At 32.7% G+C, this 25,534-nt stretch overlaps 4 protein-coding genes across 4 annotated transcripts in view; 2 read left to right on the plus strand and 2 right to left on the minus strand.

Moving 5' to 3' along the window:
* The window catches only part of HELRODRAFT_69756 (hypothetical protein), a gene marked incomplete at both ends in the record, with an annotated part of 15,157 nt that extends 15,040 nt beyond the window's left edge, over positions 1–117 (minus strand). The window contains one exon of the mRNA XM_009030610.1: positions 35–117. Coding sequence (XP_009028858.1) covers positions 35–117 — 83 coding nt within the window. The remainder of the gene's footprint in view (positions 1–34) is intronic.
* Positions 118–917: 800 nt separating this feature from the next.
* Positions 918–7,202, plus strand: HELRODRAFT_164985 (hypothetical protein; the record flags this gene model as incomplete). The annotated part of the gene is made up of 5 exons (XM_009030895.1): positions 918–1,081; positions 3,949–4,032; positions 6,187–6,297; positions 6,543–6,816; positions 7,029–7,202. The coding sequence occupies 5 exons, from the start codon at positions 918–920 to the stop codon at positions 7,200–7,202; spliced, it is 807 nt and encodes a 268-aa protein (XP_009029143.1).
* Positions 7,203–10,034: 2,832 nt separating this feature from the next.
* HELRODRAFT_164986 (hypothetical protein) lies at positions 10,035–14,096 on the plus strand (the record flags this gene model as incomplete). The annotated part of the gene is made up of 5 exons (XM_009030896.1): positions 10,035–10,143; positions 10,404–10,921; positions 10,990–11,102; positions 11,270–11,339; positions 13,869–14,096. The coding sequence occupies 5 exons, from the start codon at positions 10,035–10,037 to the stop codon at positions 14,094–14,096; spliced, it is 1,038 nt and encodes a 345-aa protein (XP_009029144.1).
* A 10,756-nt stretch (positions 14,097–24,852) lies between these two features.
* The window catches only part of HELRODRAFT_164987 (hypothetical protein), a gene marked incomplete at both ends in the record, with an annotated part of 1,002 nt that continues 320 nt past the window's right edge, over positions 24,853–25,534 (minus strand). The window contains one exon of the mRNA XM_009030897.1: positions 24,853–25,320. Within this exon, the coding sequence (XP_009029145.1) occupies positions 24,853–25,320 (468 nt within the window). The remainder of the gene's footprint in view (positions 25,321–25,534) is intronic.

The following is a 25,534-nucleotide window of genomic DNA, read 5'->3' on the forward strand; positions in this document are numbered from 1 at the left end:
TATGCTTTAGTTTTTTTTAATCTTAGTAAATTACCTGCCCATTTTGTAGGCTAAAGGTCCAAAAATGTTTGTGCCGATAAGATACGCCAAGCTTGCTGGAATAAAAACAGCACCTTCAAGGAAAAAATAGCATTGAATTGTAAAAATCTTAAAAATTAGCTGTCGAATAACATAATATACGTATCAAATTCAAAAATTATATGTAGTTTTATAAAAATTTAGGACAAGGAACTTTATAGGAAAAATTGAAAGAAGCTTGCCGATTTGTACATATTCCGGTGTACTGCAAAAAAAAGTAAAAATTAAACTGGTGATCTTGGCCGCTTATTCACAAAATTGTACGGCGAATGTTGTAGGGTTGTATATATACATATGTATATGTAGTATATATATATATATATATAAATATATATTTTTACAATATTCTATAAATTCTACCGAATGTTTGGCGTTAATATGTTTACAAAACGAACTACAAACATATTAACGCCAACTTAATTAACGTTTACAAAACGAACTACAAACGTTTATTAACGCCAAACAATCGGTAGAATTTATAGAATATTGTAAAAATTATGGTCTATTACCAACATAAATATATATATATATATATAAATGGTATATATATAAATATGTATATATATATATATATATATATATATATATATATAAGGTTTTACGTGTCCTGTGCCACACTGCGTTGTGGATAACTACATCGTTCATACTCGTACTACTCTCTCCCGCAGGCTCACCTTACATGTACAGGACGGTGGCATTAAGGACCATATGTTTAATGCGCACCGTACGAACCTCACGCGAGCCATACTTGATGCGAATACCAAAATACTCGACACAGAAACTCACCCGGGTAGGTTGAAATCCGTGAGGCCCTGCACGTAAACAAATGTAAACCAACCATGAACAAACAAACCAATAGATTCGACCACACTCTCCAGCTATTCTCCCAATATAGCAATTCGACGCCGACGTTCCACGTCAGAAACGATCCACAGCAGGTGACAGTACCACAACGATACGAATATCGTTTTACAATCGACAAACTCCAACCTGCCAATACGCAGTTTGTCACTAATCGTCGTAAATCCTATGTCGTCGCGTCACTCACTACCTTATGTGATAATTAATATCTATGCTTTACTTCATTTACAATCGATAATTAACATCACTTACATTTCTATTCCACATATTCACGCATTAGCATAATATATTTATTCATATACACTCGTACCATCCCACCACTCCACACACGTTTCGTTGTCATTCCAAATTTGCAATATCGATATTCGTACTTCTACCTTCACTTCCAGTATTTAACTTTTGAAATTCATTCAACATATTTTGTATGTTGTATATTTTATTATCAGTTATCTTAACATTTAATTTATTTTATTGACAAGTTAAGTACCTTTATTCAAATTTCGTATACTTTTTACATTAATTTTAATTTAATTTCCTTAATCATTTTATGCTTATATTTTCCCAATTTGGTTCGTTTATTCTTCCTGATTTTACAATTTTAAATATTCAATTCATATTTAATAATTTAAACGTAGGCTCTGATGATGACATACACTGTCGAAACGACGTCGTCAGCCGTTCGAAATGCTTGACGAGTTTAATAAAATTGAGTTACAACAATTGCGTCTTATTGAACAAACCCAAAAGAAATTAATTAATACAAAATGGGTAAGAACATTCAACCAAATATATATATATATATATATATATATATATATATATATATTTCCATAAAAGTCGCTTTTCAAGTTTTCTTATATATATATATATATATATATATATATATATATATATATATATATATATATGTTGGTAATTAACCATAATTTTTAAAACTTTAATGAGAAAAATCGAAAAAACGAACTACTAATATATTAACGCCAAACATTCGGTAGAATTTAAAAAATATTTTAAATATATATATATATATATATATATGCTGGTGAAAGACCAAAATTAATGCAGTAGCTTATTAAATCTACCAAATTTCTAGCTTTGGATAGCTATTACAGCTATTATAGCTATTATTCTAGCTTTCTAGCTATTACATTTCACAATATTTTGAATCAAATTCTTGTTGTCATTGTTTATTTTATTAACGTTAAAATAATTTACAGTTTTCCAATTCATTCTTGAGTGTATAGAACCTACTTCGATTTTTCAATCATCTTCTGCATTTGTTGCAGTTTATATAGAGAATTTGTATAACCCAGTACTTGTTGCAGGTTATTGCAGGTTATTATGTTATATTTCTTCGGTGTTGTATTTTATTGCTTTGATAGCCGTTGTTTCTTTCTTTAGTGTCTTCTTTGGTATCATTATTGTTGTAACTATATTTTATTATTGTCCTTCTTGTCGGGAGTATTGTTGAAATCTTTGGTTGTTTTATGTCCATGAGAATTTCAGATGGGAATGTCTGGAATCACAGTATATTATTTTGGTGTTGTTTTCCAGGATTTCCCTTGTAATTTCAATATTGTGTGTGTGTTCTAAGTGTGTTTTTATAGAACATTTCTTTTTGTGCATGGTCAGACGTCTAGTTAGCGATGTTGTAGTTACTCCGATATATGAAACTATCTGGCGTGCACAGCCGTCAAGGGGACATGTAAATTCATATATCAGATGGCTACGTTTTAAAGCCGAACCATGTTGAAGATTGCAGTTGTTGTTCATGGCAAGGTTTGATGTCTTTGCATTCCTATAATAAATTTGTAGTTTTATTTTGTCAGAGGGGTTAGTTGGTTTGACATTTTTTTAAATCTTCTCTCATCCTCTCATTCTTCTTATGTGGGTGTCTGTTTATTCTATAAATCTCTATTTACTGCTTCCATTAATACTTCTTTGATGATCTAATAGTTATGGTCGCCTGGTGCTGTTTCACAGTAACCGGGTTTGAATATGACGAAAAGATCACCGCCTATCACATGTTTGAGCGCTTTATTGAATCCTCTGAACTTTGGAAGAGTGTAATTGACCAATAACCTTCCTTCTTTTTTTGAATGTCTTGTTGTATCTTCTAAGTCTTTTTCTCTATCTTTTTATATTGCTGTAATCTATCAACCACCTTCTTCTCTATATATTTTCAGATGAATTTTACTCAATCGTTGAATCTCTCTACTCTTTTTCTATTCCTTTCTATATTTCTGGTGACTTCAACTTTCACTTCAATAACTTATCTTTTTCTTACACTCGTAGGTTTAATGATATTTTGTCTCTTTTTACCTTAACACATTATTGTGCTTTTCCTACTCATACTTCTGGTAATGCAATTGATTTTATTATAGCTTCATCTTTTTCTAAACCTATTAATCTCTGCTAGCTTTGTTCCTTGTTCTGATCATCTTATTAAATCTGTATTTTCTTTAGATTTTCTTCCTTCTAATTCATCAATGTCTATTTCTAAAAGGTGCTGATCTTTTCTTATTAAAGATTTTTTTTTTCAATCTCTTACTGAAACTATTTTTGATACTTCCTTATTTTCTGATGTTGATGATTTTGTATATGCTTTGAATATCTGATGATTAGCCATTTAGTCGAAGTCGACTTTCGGCCACTTTATGGATCTGTCTTCTCTATGCATTCCTGTCCTCGACGATTATTTTAAGTTCTGAGATCGTCATTTTGGTGGCCGATGTGATTGTATCAAGCCAAAGTATTCTTTGTCGTCCTTTTCTTCTTGTCCCACTCACTTTACCTAGCATCATTGAAGTTTCCAGCAAATTTGCGCGCATAACATGGCCGAAAAAGGAGAGTTGTTTGACGATTTTGCCCTCAAGCGACATTTTTGGCTTGATACGGTCCAAGACCGTCTTATTTGTTGTTCGCGATGTCCAGGGGATACGCAGTATTTAATATCTACATAACTTCTATTTTTGATAAGCTTATTCTTCTTAAATCTTTTACATATAGGCTCTATCCTCGTAAGGCTCCTTGGTTCGACTATGCTTGTGAATTAGCTAAGAAAAGTGTTAAAAGACTGGAGAAAGCCTATAAGTTAAATCCATCTAACTCTCTTTATTCTGTTCATGAATCAGAATTAATTAATTATAAATATCTAATATTCTCTAAACATTCTACTTTCAACATCTAAAAATAGGTGGTCTGTTCTATCTAAACTTTTTTTTTTTAAAAATCCTCTCATCTTTTTCTGCTCAACTGTTTCATGACTTCTTGTAAATAAAATTAATTCTTTAAAAATATTTAATTCTAATTTTTTTTTCACATAACTTTACTAAACTTACTACTGAATCTTTTTCTGTGTTTACTCCTATAAATCTTCTAGAACTTACTAAAATTATTAATTCTCTGCCATCTACAACTTGTTTTCTAGATCTGCTTCCTTCCAATTTAAAAGATTTTCTTCAATATTTTATCCTATCGTTTTCAAATTAGTTAATTTATCTCTTTCTACCTATAAATTACCCACTTCTTATAAGAATTCTATTGTTATTCCTAATCTTAAAACTCATCTTTAGATCCTTCCTCTTTATTTAGTTATAAACCTGTGACTAATATTACTTCTATTTCTAATATAATGAAAAAAGTAGTTTATTATCAATTGTCATTTTATTTAAACTTTAACTCCTTGCTACAAGTATCTCAATCTGGTTTCAGACCTGCTCCCAGTACTGAAACTTCTTTACTTAAAATACATAATGATATCCTTCTCTCTAGTGACAATAATAATCTTACTTTTCTTCTTGCTTTGACTTTTTCTCTGCTTTTGATACTGTTGACCATACTATTCTCTTGAGACTGCTGCATCTTTCTTTTAATATTACTGATTCTTTTCTATCTTGGTTTTCATCTTATCTCTGTAGTCGTTTTTCTTCTGTTGTTCTCAATAATTTTACTTCTAACTCCTCTACTCTTACTTTTGGGGTACTTCAGGGTTCTATTCTTGGCCCTCTTCTATTTATATTATGTACTTTTGAACTACCCCGTATTATTAATAATTTTTCTTTCACTAGTCAACTAAATGCTGATGATTCTTATATTTATACTTCTTGTCCTCCATCTAATCTCAATAGTGTTCTTCATAAAATATCTCTATATGTTTCTTCAATTATTGCTTAGTCTGACTCTATGTGTCTTAAACTTAATTCTTCTAAATTTGAATTAATTTGTTTTGATAAATCTAAACAATTTTTAATTATTCCTCCTATTATCTCACCTTATTCTAAAACTCTTGATGTTTCTCACAAGTTCATAGTCTAGGCTTTATCATTGATTATAGTATGCTTCTTTCTTCTCAGATTAATAGTGATGCTAAAAGTTTTTACTTTCATCGATCGAAGTAGAATAAAAAACTTTTGACTTTTTTTGACGATCCTACTCTTCTCCTTCATGTTACATCGTTAGTTGTACCAAGGATTGATTATTGTGATGGAAATAGCACTTTATAAGCTAATGATTGATTGATTGCAGTTTATATAGAGAATTTATATAATCCATTAAATGTTGCAGTTTATACAAAGAATTTGTATAACCCAGGCCTTTGTTCTTGTGATTTGCATCTACCGTTATTATTGACTTTGTTAATTTTATTATCTTCTTTATTGTTATTATTAAATTTGTTAATTTTACTATATTTTTTATTAATTGATATGATTTCTCTGTTCGGGCTAATTACTTTGATGCTATGTTTTATTGCTTCGGTGTTTTGTTCTATTGCTTTGATAGCGCCAACGAGCTACATGAAGCGACACAACAATCTAGCAAAATATATTCACTGGTCAATTTGTAAACACAACAAAATGAAGATAGATAAAAAATATTATGAGTATGAACCGACAAATGTGATCAACCTGGATGAGCAAATTATTATAATGTGGGATTCACAGATAATTACAGATAGAAAAATTAATGCCAACAGACCAGATATCACTGTCATGAATAAGATTGAAAAAATATGCCTGTTGATTGAAATATCGATACTGACTGACGCTAATATTATTTCAAAAGAAGCAGAAAAAAGATGTAAGTATAAAAATCTGGAAATTGAAATTTCACGAATGTGGAACATTAGATGTAAAGTTTTACCAATAGTAGTAGCAGCAGTTTGATTCATCTAAAAAACGTTGTATTTGGCTGATTGGGGGAACTATCGCAACAATCAACGGTAGAAAACTTCCTTCCAAACGACAGGTGTTACAACATTTCTTTCATCTTCATCAGAAAGATTTGCATTCTATTCCTTATAGTGCCGCAGTTACTACCAAAGAAGTCGTCCAGTTCTGGGACAAGGCACGCATTCCAGTTCGTAAAGACTGTCACATTATCTCTAAAATAAAGAATCGGCTCTCATACCAGTCAAAAACGACCTCATTTATTTCATTCAGCATCAATTATACAGTTTCAACCCATCTAACAGTTTCTTCATCTATTGCTTTTGTTTCTTGGAGCATAGTGAAGACAAAAACATTCGGGCTCCTGGAGCTTGCCATTAAGCAAGATGGATGGGAAAATTGATTTACAGCCTCAAAAATTCATTCACAATTCAGATTTACTACCCATGATTTGACATCTATTGGCCACTTCTACACTTTTGTACTGAAGGTGTACATAAAGTCCTGGTTTACCTCTCCATGTGCTTCATCTGCTCCAAACAATGACTTGCTGCTGCTTCGAGAGTTAGAAAACTACAAGAAAACAAATAAAGCTGTTGCTAATGCTGCGTTGAAGTCATACTCTGGTCATTTATGGTACTTGAATAATGTATTGATCGGCTTAGCATTCTTTGACTCGGAAGTCTCATCTGCGACGAAATCAGCCATGGTTGAGGCACTGGATAAGGCAACAACCGATCAACCTATATGACGCATTACATTCCAGCACACAATATCAGAGAAGCGGCTTTCGGACTTCCTATCGCAACGTACCAGGCAACTGTTCACTGCTTTGGATATACCACAAAAATTTTTGAGCAGTAGTCCAGACATGTGGAACACTGACAATGACTACATTATTGGTCAACGGAAAGTAAAAAGTTTAAAAGCTGTCACGATGCCGCCGAGAGAGGAGTGGCCTTAATTCAGGAGTTCAACAGAGTTTTAACAAATGGCGAAGACCAATTGCAGTATTTGTTCCAAGTGATAGAGAAACATCGCAAAGACTTCCCAAATCCAAAGAAGTCTACCATTATTGCTGCGAGAAGAAAGTAAATACTAGACAATATGGGATCATAGTGAAACATTTTCTGTAAGTGTGTTAACGTTATTATGATGAAATTTGGCTTGTAAACGTTTCTTTGTTGAGCTACCAGTAAATATCAATATAATACATTAAAATTTTGCAATTGTTACATTTTTTTTATATTAGGAACACATTTAAGGGGTGGGAAGATGAAATAAATAGACGGTGTAGCAATGGGCTTTCCGTTGGGAGTACTCTTCGCAAACTTCTATGTTGGCCATATCGACGAAATGTTATTTAAAGAAGAACCAGAGCAAAAAACCTACTATATACTCAGTGTTGTTAAAATACACACATGTTGAGTATTTAAATACTTTACAAATACTTGGTCAAAATTCAGTATTTAAATAGTATTTAAATACCAAATACTGCTACAAGTATTTAAATAGTGGCTACAAGTATTTAAAAATTATTTTAAATACCATGCAGTTTTCATTTGATACTATAATTTGCACATTAATAAAAAAGGGTCATGAATTAACAAATTTTTTATTTTTATTATTTCATATACACCCACATCACATTTTAGTAAATCTCATAAATGTTTCCATTAGAAATGAAAAAAGACATTAATACTTAAAATTCACCAATAATGTTGGTTAACTTTAAAGAGCAGTAATGTCTCAAACAGATCATCAGATAAACGATTACGCTGTTTACTTAGAATAAGAGCACCTGAACTAAATAGACGTTCAACTGGGGAACTTGAAGGCAATGCTGTGTTATATCTAATAAAAAGTTGTTTAATTTTTAAATGTTTGTCTAACATTTTTAAATCTTTATTTTTATCATTAAGATACTGAAAATGTTGTTGCGATTGTTTTGTGGATAAATCATCATCAAAGTCAAAAAACGTTTCTGTTTTACTGTCATTGATCTTGCTTTTATAAACTGGTTCTGATGTACTTGATGTAATAGTAGACACAGACTGTTCTAAAAGTTGCAGGCATTTCGCCTTGAGTTTTGAATCATCTATCCACTGCAGTTTAAAGCAAGGATGAGTCACTGACGCCAGTAGAAATTCTTTATCACTAAGATAAATTCCAAAACGTTTGTCAATCTCCTGTAATAAGGCATCTCTTAAAAAAATCGTGTGCTTCAGGTCCATTGAAATAAGCTTTTTCGTTAAAGTCGTCAATGTAGGCAAAAATAGCCAAGTGAACAAGTCTTGTTTCCCTGCAGAATGTCAAGACTTGCGGTTACTGGAGCCATTACTAATATATATTCTTTTAAAAAAACTGCCTCAGAGTGGAACAGTGGGGGTAAGCCAAGAACCTTGCACACCTGTGCTTTTTTCTCTTCACAGTTGATGATCAGTTTAACAGAGTTGTATAATGAATTCCATCTTTTTACACATGGTATTGAAAACCGATAAACTTTTATCTCAAATGCAGCATCAGCAGCTTTTGTACTACGTTTTGTAAAATTCAAAATCGCAGTAGCTTTGGCCATAGCCTGGCGATAAAGCTTTTTATAGCTGTTATCTTCTAGAGCATTTTCAGCATCAATTGTAGCAATCAAATTTATTGTATGTGAGCAACACCTCAAATGATCTGGAAGGATCATAACATCTGTCTCTGCCTTGTATTTTTTTATAGCCTCTCCAACCCCTGTGTCGAACGAAGCATCTTCAGCATCACCATAAAACTTAAAGTCTTTATCATTTTCAGACAATAACTGCTTTTTAACTGCAGAACTCTCACAAAATGCCTTCATCATGTTTGATCTATTATCAGTGCACGTGAACAACACTTTACTTTCAATATTAAAGCTAGCATGTGTCTGACTGATTGCTGAAGCAATTTTATAATATGAGTGTTTCCCTGTAAAGCGCAGACATGCTAGAGAAGCAGATTTTTTTTCTAGACTTGAAACATCAAACCAGTGAGCAGTTATACCTAAAAATGATCTGTTGGATGAACTCCATAGGTCTGCAGTCGTGCATACATACTGTGCCTGTTCAAACTGATTTCGTACAGTCTCCTTCAATTCCAAAATCAATTTATTAATTATTACCTGCAGCGTCTGTTGACACATAATAGAAAGACTAGGGCAAACCAAACGAAAAATGTCTTGAAATGATTCACTATCAACAAAGCTAAATACAAAAAAAAAAACAGATAATAGCAGTGTGCACAGACTATTATATAGCATATACACATCACATATGTAGAATAAACAAAGAATATACAACGTGGAGTAGGTGATTGATAAAGCACTTTTGTCAAAGTATTTAAAGAAAGACTTCTACAACGACTAAATTCGTCATAATTAAAGTTTTCAATGGAAAAATCAACTGACAATTAACTACCATTTTTAGACGTACTAATACAAACTGTGCAAAATGAATTTAAAACCTCAATCTACACCAAAGCAACAATCAAAGGTTTATACCTCAATGGCAATAGTAAATGTTGTTAAACATATCTAAAGAGCACGATTTCTGCCTTTGTAAACCGAGCCTACAGGCACTCTTTTTATATAAAAAGCAGAAGAACAGAACTAGATAGAATCACTTAACATATATACAAACATACACAAATTAATTATGGATATAAAAATTACATGATCCGGAAAACAATAACGCGTAGAAAAAAAAGCAACAACAACAGTGCAACCAACATTAGTAACAATAATAACATAGTAATATATTATAAGAATCACATGTCAACAGCTTTCGAACAGGATGAAAAAATTATTAAAAGAATCATAAAAAATAACTCCCAAGCAATCAACAAAAACGAATAGTATTAAACTATTCCAACCAAAAAACGTCGAGTATCTTGGTATTCGCATCAAGTATGGCTCGCGTGAGCATTAAGGACCATATGTTTAATGCGCACCGCACGAACCTCACGCGAGCCATACTCGATGCGAATACCAAGATACTCGACACAGAAACCCACCCGGGTAGGTTGAAAATCCGTGAGGCCCTGCAAGAACATTCAACCAAATTTTATATATATATATATATATATATATATATATATATGTTGGTAATAGACCATAATTTTTACAATATTCTATAAATTCTACGCCAAACATTCAGTAGAATTTATAGAATATTGTAAATATATATATATTTGTATATATATATATATATATATATATATATATATATAATTATATTTGTATATATATATATATATATATATAACCCAGCCTTGTAGTTGGCAACAACTACATGCCGGTCCCAAGCCCGGATAAATGGGGAGGGGTGAGGAAAGAAATAGCAAACTACCTCACTATTTTGCAGAAATACCTTATGGATCAGTACAATCAAATAAGTTCAGATATGGTGCTGGAAAGTGAGACCCCTGGGCTGGAAAGCACCTATCATATTACCAGGGATGAACGTGAACGTATTTCAAGTAGCGAAGGCATTTATGACGTGGACGGGACAAATCCATCAGGACTCCCGCCTGCTGATGTGGCTCAGAGCAAAAGGAAGCGTCTACGTTTTACAACAACTATTCACAATATTGGCACATGGAATGTTCGCGGCATGAACATAGGCAAACTCGAAATCATCAAGCAAGAAATGCAACGACTTCATATCGATCTGTTGGGCATCAGCGAGCTTCACTGGACGGGTAATGAATATTTCAAAAGCGATGAATACACCGTCGTCTACTCTGGAAACGACACCATCAAACGCAATGGAATGGCATTCATCGCAACAAAAGCAGTCAGCAAAGCCGTATACTCTTTTAACATTGCTAGTGATCGAATTATATCCATACGCATCACTGTAAGCCTCCGCTCAATCACGGTTCTACAAAAATATGCACCAAAAGCAGATGCACCAGAGAAAGACATCGAAGATTTCTATACAAAACTCCAAGAGACAATCGACCAGATCCCAGCTCGTGACATAATCTTTGTAATGGGAGATTTTAATGCGAAAGTCGGATCAGGTGAAGACTTGCCTGTCGTCGGCAAATTTGGTCTTGGTGAACGAAATGACGCAGGAGACCGCCTGATCCAATGTTGCACAGAAAATTGTTTCTCGATCATGAACACTTGGTTTGAACAGCCGAAACGAAGGCTGCACACTTGGACAGCACCAAACGGTATACATCGAAACTAAATCGACTACATCCTATGTCAGCGCTGCTGGAAAAGCTCAATACTAGCAACGAAAACCTATCCAGGCGCTGACTGCGGCTCCGATCCTCAGCTACTGGTTGCTAAAATCAAAATTCGTTTCAGCACCATTAAGAGACCTCAAGCATTACGCCGCTTTGACACAGACAACATCCCCACCCAATACGCAGTAGAAATAAAGAACAGATTTGAGGCATTCAGCGATTTCAATGAAGAGCCTGATAAAATGTGGGAGGAAATCAAATCGATCGTGGGAAAAACAGCAGAGGAAATCATCCCGTTCAAGAAATCAATGAAAAGATCGAAGTGGCTGACGGACGAAGCAATCAAGATTGCCGAGCATCGTCGCATGGCCAAGGCAAAGGGGAATATCGAGAATTCCGACTACTCAATGCGGCGTTCCAAAAAAGGGCCAGACAGGACAAAGAAGCATACTGGAAGAACCAATGCGAGGAACTAGAAAAGGCGAACCGACACGGTCATACCCGTACTCTTTTTACCTATGTCAAGCAGGCCAGAAAATCATTCACGACATGCAAAGTGTCTACCGTCAAGGACAGTGATAGTACAATATTGCAAGAAGGGCAAATCAAGCAACGATGGCGGGACTATACAGAGGAGCTATACGCTGGCAATCCATCAATCCAACTGGTTGTTCAACCCAAACAGATTGATCTGGAACCGGACATCCTGGAAGAAGAAGTCAGTTGGGCTTTAAAACAACTACCAAACAGGAAGGCCTCAGGCACGTATAATTTACCAGCAGAACTACTCAAGCAAATACCAGTAAAAATCCTTACCAAATTGTGTCAGAAAATCTGGAGCACAAAATCATGGCCCAACGACTGGACAAGATCAGTTTTCGTCACTCTTCCTAAAAAAGGCGATCAACAGAAATGTTCCAACTATCGAACTATCGCGCTCATCTCCCATGCCAGCAAAATCCTGCTAAAAATTATACAAAACCGCATTGTGGCAATCATGGAACGGGAACTACCAGATGTTCAGGCTGGCTTTCGCAAGTGACGAGGCACGAGGGATCAAATTGCGAACCTACGCTGGATCATGGAGAAAGCTAGAGAATACCAGAAGGACGTCTATATGTGTTTCATTAGCTATACCAAGGCGTTCGACTGTGTGGACCATGACAAACTCTGGACGTGTTTGAAACAAATGGGCGTTCCAGAGCACATTGAACAATTGATACAAGCACTGTACTCCAATCAGGCAGCAACTATCAGAACATCGTATGGTAACAGCGATTGGTTCAAAATCGGTAAAGGCGTCAGGCAGGGATGCATTTTATCCCCAGTTCTCTTTAACCTGTATGCCGAAACCATCATGCGACGATGCAATCTGGACGAGACCACAATCGGAGTCCAACTTGGAGGTAGAACTATCAACAACCTGCGATATGCGGATGACACAACTATACCTGCAGAAAGTGAGAAAGACCTGGAATACTTGATCCAACGAGTTCAAGAGGAAAGTGAACGCATGGGACTGTACCTCAACATCAAGAAAACGAAAGTAATGACAACGGCATGCAATGATGCAGTAAACATCAAGATCAACAATAAACTGATCGAGACAGTACAAGATTTCATTTTCCTGGGAGCCAAAATTGACCGAAACGGCGAATCTGGACCAGAGATCAAAAGGCGGATTGCACTCGGCCGGGCTGCAATGCAAGGAATAGATAAAATCTAGAGGAGCAAGGATGTGAGCATTGCAACGAGACTCGTCAACGCCATTGTCTTTCCCATAGCTATTTATGGATGTGAAAGTTGGACAATAAAGAAAGCCGAAAGAAGAAGGATCGACGCTTTTGAACTTTGGTGTTGGAGAAGACTACTGCGTATCCCCTGGACATTGCGAACAACAAATAAGACGGTCTTGGACCGTATCAAGCCAAAAATGTCGCTTGAGGGCAAAATCGTCAAACAACAACTCTTCTTTTTCGGCCATGTTATGCGCGCAAGTTCGCTGGAAACTTAAATGATGCTAGGTAAAGTGAGTGGGAAAAGAAGAAAAGGACGGCAAAGAATACTTTGGCTTAATACAATCACATCGGCCACCAAAATGGCGATCTCAGAACTTAAAATAATCGTCGAGGACAGGAACGCATGGAGAAGACAGATCCATAAAGTGGCCGAAAGTCGACTTCGACTAAATGGCTAATCATCATATATATATATATATATATATATATATATATATATATATATATATATATATATATATGTATATATATGTATATATATGTGTGTGTGTACATGCAAATTTTATTGATAATTTTTGCCCACAAATACACTCAACGATATGGAATTGTTGTAAATCGTATTTATTGAGAACAAGTGACATAATTTGGCTAACAACGTGGTTTCTGTTTAAACACCATCTTCAGAGCTTTGAATGAGATACAGATATTTACTTGAATTGGCCATGAGTCGATATTTTCAACTATATCAGTAATCAATCAATCAATCAATTAGCTTATAAAGCGCTATTTCCGCAATGTTCAACAGCGCTCCTCAATGAATTTTGAAAACAGATGGGTCTTGAAATCTGCTCTAAACTTCGCAAGTGATGGAGAAGTAGTCAGAGAAGTAGGTAGAGAGTTCCAGAGAAAAGGACCAGAAAAAGCAAAAGCAGATTTGGCAAAAGAGTGTTTAACACCAGTTAAGAAAAAGCGAGAAGAAAAAGACAATCGTAAACCGGGGCTGTCGACGCATAACCTGAAGGATGTGGACTAATTTGTGTCTTTAGGATTGGGTTCAATGAACTTTTTGAACGCTGGATAGCAGGAAATGGCCTCCACTCCTATGAGTCACAAAAGTTCAATCAGGTTTTTACTAGCACATTTGGCAACGTTGCTGATATGATAGAATTTTCTACTAGTCATTAATCTACTAGCTGAAATTTTCGAGTTCTGAGGCAGTCTACGCTTAACCAAATTTTCCTATTATGTGAAGGTGGATCAGGACGCCACTTTCTGTGCTAGACCAATTTGAAACCATCTTGACTTACTATTGGCGTTTTTAAAGCTATATCATCCGCCCATTTAGAATCTCCAGGGAGCGCAGAATTAATTTTCCTATCAACGTTTACTTCAGACGACCTACTACTATTGGTCGCTATAGTATTTAATTTGTCATTGACTGCGCACAGTTGTTTGTTACTAGCTTCACTTTTATCATTGATAACCAAATGTTGATCTTTTACTAATTCAGAAATGCCATTACGTAGTCCCACAAAATTTACCTTTATAAATTTTCTAGGCAAGAATTTTTTTTTAAATCTTTACTAACATAAACGGGACATTTATCCAATAAGCCATGAGTTTTAAAACACTTAAAAATGGAAATACAATACAGTAATTTATCTTTTTTTCTTAATATCCTGCGTGGCAAATATTTCACAGATTTCACTTTTAACAGCTTCATAATTATTTTTTAACAATTTAACAGCACCAGAAATATCTTCGAGTGTGTGAAATTCAGAAACATTATAAATTAAACTTTCTTTGTCCAGCAAATCAAAGTTATTAAGAGGTACAAAACATCATTAATTATGACAGACATGCTTGTTTACTTTTCTACTTTTCACCAACGCACACACACTCACTCACACACACACACACACACACATATATATATATAAGCAGAAAGCACTGATGATGATTCATTTGGAATCGAAATATGGCCTTATTTGCAGCATGAATTCGGAAAATAAGTTTATTTTGAATTTTAATAAACTAAACGTTCACCAAGAAACTTTAGTGAGAAAAATTGAAAAAACGAGCTACAAACATATTAACGCCAAACATTCGGTAGAATTTATAGAATATTGTAAAAATTATGGTCTATTACCAACATATATATATATATAAACATAACATATACATTTGAACACCGAAAATGGCAAATACCTAAAAAAGCTTTTCTGTTCTATCATTCATAAAATAAAAGTTTTGGTTTTGAACTAAAGAAGCCTGAAAATGAATTACGATCAACCGTTAGACTTATCGTAAAAATAAATTGGAGGTTAACTAACGCCGAACATGCTGTGATTTTCATCAATATATATATATATATATATATATATATATATATATATATATATATATATATATATATATATTGTTGGAAAGAGACCATATTTTATACAGTATTGTATGAATTCTACCGAAATTTTGGCATTAATCAATTTAAAATTTGCATTTTCAATTTTCAATGTGGAAATTGTTTAATTTGTTTAAAATAAAATTAACCAAGTTCATCAAGAAAATTTAATAAAACTGTTGTTATCCGAATTCATCATGCAGATAAGGTCTTATTTCGATCTTTTATAAATCATCTTCAGTGCAGATTTGGTTTATATAAAGGTTAAAGATTAAAGGTTAATCTCCCTCTTTTGCGTTTGCTTCAGAGGTTTCAACGACAATCACACACAGCGTATATGAGTACGCGTGCAAACCACGCATCATACACATTGCATATGATAGGCGGGGACCTCTTTGCATTCAAACCCAGTCATTGTAATTGCAAGACCAGGCGCCTTTAACCATCGAGCCATCACGCCGTTTCTTTAAACAAAGAAAAGTTCTTTAGCAAAGTTTATTAGTTGATATCGTATTCTTTATCTTTGTTTTTGTTATTCTTTTGTTCTTCATTGTTATTAAAGTTAGTATTAAGGCATCGAGCTGGTAAAGATGTAATCATTCTTTGTTGGATGTTTATTTGTGGTTTGTTGATATCTATTAGGACAGCTTCTGCAATTTTTAAATGTATTTTGTTGGTGTTTTGATAAAATATTCTCCTCTTTGTATAAGCATTGTGAGACGTCTTTATAATGAAGTGGTCGTAACACCAATATACGAATGATGTTGACGCACACAGTCGTCAGTAGGGCATTTAAATTCATATATTACATGAATACGTTTCAAAGTAGAATTGTTTTTAGGAGTGCAGTTTTTTGTACTTTTTAAAAATTCTTTCGAGTAAGGAGTTTTTGTAAATAATCGCATCACTAATTTTAAAAACTATAAATTTATTGATATACTAAACCACAATTAAAGATTTTGTAAAAAAAATCATGTATCAACCTCGAGATGCTTAAACTTAATAATTAATAGATAATTTTAATGTAATCGGTTATTTGCAATAGGTAAATGATAGCAGTGGCGGATTTAGGGGGGGGGGGGGGTTGGCTCCCCTCGTTATCATCAGTTCAATTCAAGACAGCGTTAAATAATAGAAACAAATTTTTCGAGAACGACTCTTTTTAACATTAAAAAATAGCGCTGATTTATTATATAAATTTGATACAAGTTTATTTCAGAATATTCTTCATATTTTAAACTTGAATAGTGTTTTGCAGCACAAAATAAAAATAATTCATGTTTTCTTAGTATATTTTTTTATTGAAAACAAATATCAACAAAAAGTAAATCAAAAATTATTATAGTCTTTATTTATTTAGACTTTTCATAATTTTATGTTTTGTTCGCAGTTCACATTTTATTCCGTTTACGATTTGGCGCGTCATATATTATTTTTTTGTGTTTCATAAAATCAGTTTGCATTTGAATTCGTTTTAAAATTAAAAAAAAATGTCTTTTAAAAAAGTAGTATTTTAAACATTTTTCAACCGACTCCGGCAAAAAAACAGAAGCAGTGCGATGATCTTAATACAGTTGATTGAAGCCTAGATATTTCAATAATTGGATATGAAATAATTTTGTATTTTCAACTAAAAAAATTAGCAATAAACTGAATAATAAAAACATTTTTTTGGGTTAGGGTTAATGCGTACCAGTCATTACCCGACTAGACTTGAATTAAGTTTGTAGTATTTAACTATTCAGGTCTGGTATGAAAATTAAAAAATTTATTTTCAACGTTTTTTTTCTATTATAGAATCTGATGTCTTGGAAGAAGGCCTTTCCTTAAGTTTAACGATGACATGACTTATGTTTCAGACAAAACTGGTAATTCATAATAATTTAAGATATGATCTTTTGAAAAATTCATGGGAACCTGACGAAAATTATAAATTTTCATTTGTGTTGAAAGGTAAAAGAAAACGGTTTTTTAAATTCCATTGGTTTCAAGAATTTTCCTGGCTGTCTTATTCTGATTTGAAAAAGGAGCATTCTGTAAGTTTTGTGTAAACTTTATGCTAATCGACATCCATCATGTGGCTCAGTCGGAGTATTTGTTATATCACCTTTAAATCGTTATAAATCAGTTTTAGATCAATGTCGCTGTCATCAAGCGACATCTTTTCATAGAGAGGCTACAGAAAAATCAAAAATGAGTTTGATTAAAAATAAAACTAATGTTTTAGAGTTATCAAACTCCGCTCTTTCCACAAAAATAGAGCAAAACAGAAAATTGTTTAACACTATTATTGAAACTATAAACATTTTGAAAGACAGAATTTCTTCTTTGCGTGGATACCGGAATGACGATGCATTAGATCTCAAATCTGATAACAATCAGGGGAATTTCAGAGCGCTATTAAAATACAGTACTGAATGTACAAGATCCGCCACTGAATGAATATTTATTATACATATACATTCAGTGGCGGATCTTGGGGTAAGGCCAGAGAGACTATCACCCAGTTGTGAGCAGTATATTTATTAAAAGAACTCAGCTTTTGCATAAAAAACACCATTTTATATCCAAAAAAGGTCGCCAGCCTAATTTTGGCAACGCTACCACAAGTCTTGTCCCCCTGCCCAAATTTGAAAAAAATTAAACTTTTAAAAATTTTTTAAATTTTGGCCCCCCCCCTCGTCAAAGTTGTCTAGATCCGCCACTGAATGATAGAGATTTCATAGACATTAAAAAATTGAAAATTGCTCAACAACGTCAATCATCATCGTTTTGCTGGTCTTCAAAATGTATTGAAATAAACAAAAATTTATTTTAGTTTGCTAGTTAAAAGACTTATTAATTTGAACATGGTGTACCTTGCATCCACTTTGATGAGTGCATTGTGTCAAACATCCAGAGAGGTAATGTAGGTTCCAACATACCAACACCCATGTTTGCAAAAGTAATTGAACCTTACAACAATCATAACATTCATAGATGCATGTTAGAAATTTATCTGATTTTTTATTCGAACAATTTTAAGATTAAAAACACTATGCAGTAAACGCAAACTTTCGAGAAAATAATAATTAAAATGTAAATTTTTTTAAAGTTTTTATTCAATATTCACTTATTTCTACACGTAAAAACATAATTTTTAAAAAACTTGTTCATTATTTGTAACTTGAATGTAATCAGGTTTTAAGCTGTATTTTATTAAACTAACAATTAGAATTATTAATATTATGTATATGTAACTTGGTAAGAAAATTCAACTCACTTGTTAAATATATATTTGATCACAATATAACATTATTACACACACTTGTTTGCTTGTCGGCTTGAAGGACAATGATTTGTAATCAAATTTTCTGTGTTTAGAGGATTTCTGATTGGGCTAAACATTACTTATTTGTTCAACTTCACTAACAATATATCAAACAGTTTTTTTATATTTTTTCTTAAAGTTAGGATTGATATTTAACTACGACCTCATTTCATTGGGTTTAACGGCTTAACTGGTAGAGACCTCGCCTTAGTAGCCACACAGCACCTACATTTCGCTGGATTTACGAAAAACTCATCGTGGAAAATTCATCGTGGAGAAAAATTCATCGTGGGAGAAAATTTATCCGTGGGAAAATTCATAGTGGGGGAAAATTCATCGTGGGGAAAAATTCATAGTAGATGATTTATTGTGGTATTGTTATAAGTCAAAAATGTAAGATAGTCAAGTTTACGATGTTGCAAATATATTAGTGATGGTTCGATGTCAAAATATCAATTCGATTTCGATTATTGAAATCATATCGAAGTCGAATCAAACATTCGATAATCGTACCATCATTAAAATATATACTGGCGGCGGAATTATAAAATAAAATACTGTATGTCAAGTATGTCAGAAAAGAGAAAGTAGTTTTTTGCATCACGATTTGCTAATTTTTGCTTAAACTTGAAAAAATGACACTAAAATTCGTGCATAGTGAAAACTAGAAAATTAATTGACACAGGTCAATTTTTCGTAAAAGATGCGGCTACGGAAGCAAAAGCTTTCTGGAAATGCGATCAAAATCTTGTATGTCGGGAAAGTTTGCATATTCGTATTGACGAAGTTGTAAAGAGAGTCGGTGAACACAACCACGCAAGAAATGCTGCTCGGGTCGATGTTGTTAAGGTTGTGAATCAAATCAATCAAATCAAATTTATTCAATCAATCTAAATTAATAATAATTAGGTAATGATTAGGAGACCAAAGCTAAAAGAAAACAAAATTCTTGTGTCGCAGGCCACCGTTCACAAATTGTTCATTCTAACACAATTTTTAAGTAAATTTATAATTCATGACAAAATTAACATAATGCACAATTTACATGATTCTAATTAAATAAAAATTGTACTTTTTTTCAATAAATATTTCTTTATTTTGTTTTTAAACAAATGCAAAGAATTTGTAGTCTTTATATCAACAGGAAGTTTTTCCCAGATTCCGGGACCGGTATGTTTTAAACTTCCACCAAGCAGTGTTATTCTTGCAGGTGGTGTATAGAGCAGAGGAGAATGTCGAGTGAACTTTGACTGCACAGCATTTCCGAATTCGAAGAAGTCATTAAAAGATGTTGGTAATTGATAATATAGGAACTTGAACACCAAGATAGAAACATGATAATTATACAAATTTTTTATGTTTAAAATTTTCAGTTCAGGATAATAACAGCTGACATGACTATATGGATGTAGATTTAATAGAATTTTGATGAAATGATTTTGACATCTGGTAATTTGCTTCAAGTGAACTTCAGGGCTGTTTTCCCAGATGATGTTGCAGTATATTAGATGTGGATAGATTAATGAATAATACAAATCTATAATTAATGGTTTATTCAATCTTACTTTAATTTTATTAATTACGCCTATGGTTTTATTAATTTTTTTCGATAACGAGTCTATATGCATATCCCACGAGAGGTTGTCCTTGATTATCACTCCGAGAAATTTTGTGCTGGATGTACGCGGGATGCTATGGTTATTCATTTTTATATCTAAATTAGGTATTGTGTTAGTCAATATTTTTGGACCAAATAGAATGTAGTTGCATTTAGAAAAATTTACAATTAGTTTATTATTGATGAACCGATTTGAAACATCATCTAAGCTTTTGTTAATTATCTCTACATCGTTTGATGGATTGCTAGTTGGGAAGAAAATGTTAGTATCATCTGCATACAGAAGGTGATGAGCGTCAGTAGCCAGATGTAAATCATTCATAAAAATTATAAATAGAAGTGGGCCTAAGATTGATCCTTGCGGGACTCCTGAAGTTATATTTAATTTATTTGAAGATTTATTTTTTATCGACACATACTGATTTCTGTTTCGTAGATAGCTTATGAACCATGTATGTGCTATTCCTCTTATTCCATAGGAGTATAATTTTTTTATTAATATCTCATGATTAATAACATCAAATGCCTTGGACAGGTCTATGAAAACACCTATGGTTAGGATTTTTTTATTCAGATTATTTAATATGTTTTGTACTAAATGTAGTACTGCTAGTTCAGTTGAATGTTGTGCTCTATATCCATATTGATTTTTATTTAATAAATTATTAATATTCAAGAATGAAGTTATTCTGATAAATATAATTTTTTCCAGTACTTTAGAAATAGGTGAGAGAAGGGATATTGGTCTGTAATTGTTCATTTCCATTTTGGATCCTTTTTTATGAATAGGTATTATCTTGGACGTTTTGAAGCATTTTGGGAATATTCCTTGACTGATGGACAAATTGAATATATATGTTATTGGATGTACTGTACAATTTCTGAGATGGTTTGTTTTAAGAGATAATTACTTAATGAGTCATCAGAGGTGCTTTTTTTTATTGCTAAGATTCTTGACGACTGTTAATACCTCAAGTTAATCAGTGGAGTTAATGTATATGGATTCACAAATGTATTTGTTTATTTTTGAAGATTCATTAACTGTTTGATTTTCAAGCAAATTTTCAGTAATTTCTAACTGCTGAATAAAATATTCATTGAAACAGTTACACATTTCTTCTGCATTATCGATTATGTTATTGTTGACTTTTATTTTATTGATATTCAAACTAATTCAAGATGGAAATTTTAACATTCTACAAAGAATTAATAAAAACAAGATCATCAAAATAGAAGAAAGAGATAAGATGAATAACAATCACAACATGGTTAAATTAGATGAACTGACTGACAACCAATTTAATCTACAAAAGGCAGAAAAAAATAATTTAATTAAAATTTCAGAAGTAAATTTTAATGAAAATATGAATAAGACAATGTGTGAAAATTTAGACCACATTGAAGATGAAAATAGAAGAAAAGATATTTTAAATTTAATAAACAAGTACAAACATATGTTTGCAAAAGATAAATATGATGTAGGAAAAGTGAAGTCGAAAGAAGCAGAAATAAAATTAACCAGAGATGAATATGTAACAGCAAGACCATATAAATGTTCCATAGTTGATGAAGGTGAAATCAAGACTCAAGTCAAGAGGTTATTAGAAGCTGATTTAATTGAAGAATCGTAATCCCCTTATGCCTCGCCAGTAACTCTTGCTCTTAAAAAAGATGATGGTCGTCGGACAAGACTTTGCATTGATTTCAGACGATTAAATAAATTAGTAGTTCCTGAATGCTATCCATTCTCTACTATTAATGATGTCATAGATAAAGTACTTGACTGTACTTGATATAAATTCTGCATTTTGGTGTATATTATTAAAAAAGGAAGATAGAGAAAAGACTTCTTTTATAACTAAGTATGGAAAATTCATGTTTAAGGTTTTACCCTTTGGTCTTAAAAATTCTCCAGCAATTTTTCAACGTATTCTATCCAATATCATAAGAAGAAATAATCTGGACAATTTTTGCATTAACTATATTGATGACGTACTTATATTTTCACGCTCTTGGGAAGAACACATTATTCATATTGAAGAGACTCTACAAATTATCACAGAAGAAGGTTTTAAATTAAAATTAGAAAAATGTAAGTTCGCTGCTAAAACCATTAAATATCTTGGACATTTTATTTAAGAAAATAAAGTAGCACCAGCTCAAAAAAATTTAATCGCCATCAAGAATCTTAAGAGACCAACAGATAAAACAGGAGTTAGAAGTGTGTTAGGATCTATTAACTTCTACCTTAAATACATCGAACATAGTGCTCAAAAATTTGGACCACTGCAGAAGCTCTTGAAAAAAAATGTTAAGTTTCATTGGTCCCAAGATTGTGAAGATTCTTTCAACTTGATAAAAGAATATTTATGTTCTCAGCCAATCTTAGCCATTTACGATAAAGCCAAAGACACTTATATTGAAACTGATGCCAGTTATAAAGGAATGGGAGCTACTTTGAAACAACTACATCCTGATGGTATGTTACATCCTGTCGCATACTTCTCAAGAAAATTATCAGAAAAAGAAAAGAAAATGGACATCATCCATCTTGAATGCAAAGCTATCAAAGACGCAATAAAATACTGGCAATATTATTTGATTGGTCGTGAATTTGTTGTTTGTAGTGACCACAAACCTCTTGAGAATCTAAAAACAAAAAGTAGAACAGATGAAATATTGGGCGATTTAGTGCACTATTTGTCTCAATTCAACTTTAAAATTATTTATAAGAAAGGAAAGGAAAATATAATGGCTGATTTACTTTCTCGATCACCAGTATTAGAATATTTTGAAAATGAGGATGCAGTCCAAGTTGTAAATTTAATTGAAAGACCTGAAATTCTTCAGGATCAAAATGATAACATGACTGAATTAGAGTGCCAATAAGATTGAAAAACGCCATGGTATTATTTACAAAAAATTGAAGGACAAATCAAGGATATTTGTTTCTGATAAATTTGGTTTAAGAATAATAAAAAAGGTACATGAATATTATGGACATATTGGAGCTGGAACATTGAAAGAGAAAATAAGACCATTTTATTATTTCAAAAACTTTGATCAACTAATTGTAGAATTTTGTAAAAGTTGCACTATATGCTTAGAGAACAAAACTAGAAGAAATAGAATCATCGGATTAAAGTCAAAACTAGGATCCGCGACAGAACCATTCCTAATTATGTCCATTGACACAGTTGGTGGATTTGCCGGTAATATTTCACCAAAGAAATATATGCATATTTAGGTAGATCATTTTAGTAGATATGCTTGGATTTCCACTACAAAAAGTCAATGCGCAGCAGATTTCATAAAGTTAATTGATCCGATTGCTAAGAAAAATAATATTAAAATACTTTTAGCCGACCAGTACACCGGAATTAATTCTACAGAACTAAAGCAGTATCTAAACAAGATGAATATTCAAATGGTTTTTACCTGTGTAGATTGCCCTCAATCAAATGGACTAAATGAAAGACTAAACCAAACACTTGTAAACAGAATAAGATGTAAACTTAACAGTGGAAAAAAACAGGCATGGTCCGTTGTTGCAGACGAATGTGTCAAAGAATACAATCGGACAATTCATAGTTCCACGAAATTTGAACCTGAATACTTATTATACGGCTTAAAGTCAACTATCATTCCATATGCAATTTGCGGAAGCAATTTAGCTGCAGATAGAATACAAGCCGGTCGAAATTCTATGCAAAATTTTGAAATAAACAAGAAAAGGGTTGACAAAAATCGTCAAGAGTACAAATTTGAAGTGGGCAATCAAGTCTATATCCAGAATGGGAGTAAACTTAATAGAGGTAAAATGGACAGAATAAGAGTTGGCCCGTTTAAAATTCTTAGCAAGATTTCACCGTCGATCTTCGAAGTAGACTGCGGAAAGAAGAAGGAATCACATTTTTTTCACATTAATAAATTGTCACTTTATGTACCTCGATTCAATTTTTTCTAAAAAAGACTCATATTTATAACTAGGTGGTCGATAGATGGCAATTATCTTGATCATGTTATGTAGTGAGGCTTGATGCAATTCAAATTCCACGCAAAGTATGTCAACGTTGTCATCATCGAATATGTTGCTTTCATTTACAACATATTTTACGTCATCTTTTATAAACATTCCAACACCGTCTCCACGTCTATTTCTTCTATTCATGTATACGAAATTGTAATTATTTAATTTAATTAAATCAGCCGTTTCATCGTTTAACCAACTCTCAGATATTACAATAATTTTGAAGATAAAATCAAATTGTTTCAACAAGATCTCCAGATTCAATAATTTGTGAAACAGACTACGAGCATTTAAATGTAATATTGAGATAAAATCACTGCCGATATGCTTTTGTAATTCTAACATATTTTTAGAAAATTCCTCAACAGTGTAATAATTTGAGTCGTTGTTACTGAGGTGTTTATCTGATATATTATTATTGCTTTGTGTGTTATTCATCATGTTTTTGTTTATTTATTAAAGTTATTTCATTTTTACCATCAATGTTAATTTCATTTTTATTCTTTTTGTCAATATTATTATTTGGTTTGAAGACCCACTCACGAATGATTGTGTCCTCATCCCAGAGAGCAGAATCTGTGAAAATGCTATCTGAATTATTGATGTCAATACATATTCTGAAGCCTTTTCCCAGATGAGACTTTGCCTCAAAACAACTGATTACTTTAAATTTATTTGTTTTCAAGTATTCTGTCAAAGTTTCATTATTGACTGTGTCAGCAAGATTACTTACAAAGTAAACTTTTTTTAACAATTTCCCCCGCTGATTTGGGACACATGCCAGTGCTGTTGGTTCCTCTAATGTTTTTAATTTGACGTTTCTTTTTCGAGACAATTGAAAAAGGATTTTCTTGTTGAATTGCTGATGGAGACTGATGTTGCTGATGAGTAAGAGGTCCTAATGATGAATAGGGATGTTGCTGATGTTGTTGTGCAGTTGGGGGTATTTGTATCCGAACAGCTGGATTTCTTGGGAGAGAACGAGGACTTTGAATCTCATTCAATTTAGGATTGACATTTTTTGCTGTCACCGCCGAGTAAAGCATATTCTGTTTATTTATTCCTAAGCTGACTGTATTTAAATGTTCTTTTATTTCATGTAGCTGTTGTTG

This window comes from Helobdella robusta, assembly GCF_000326865.2.
Source record: "Helobdella robusta unplaced genomic scaffold HELROscaffold_7, whole genome shotgun sequence".
Lineage (NCBI taxonomy): Eukaryota > Metazoa > Annelida > Clitellata > Rhynchobdellida > Glossiphoniidae > Helobdella > Helobdella robusta.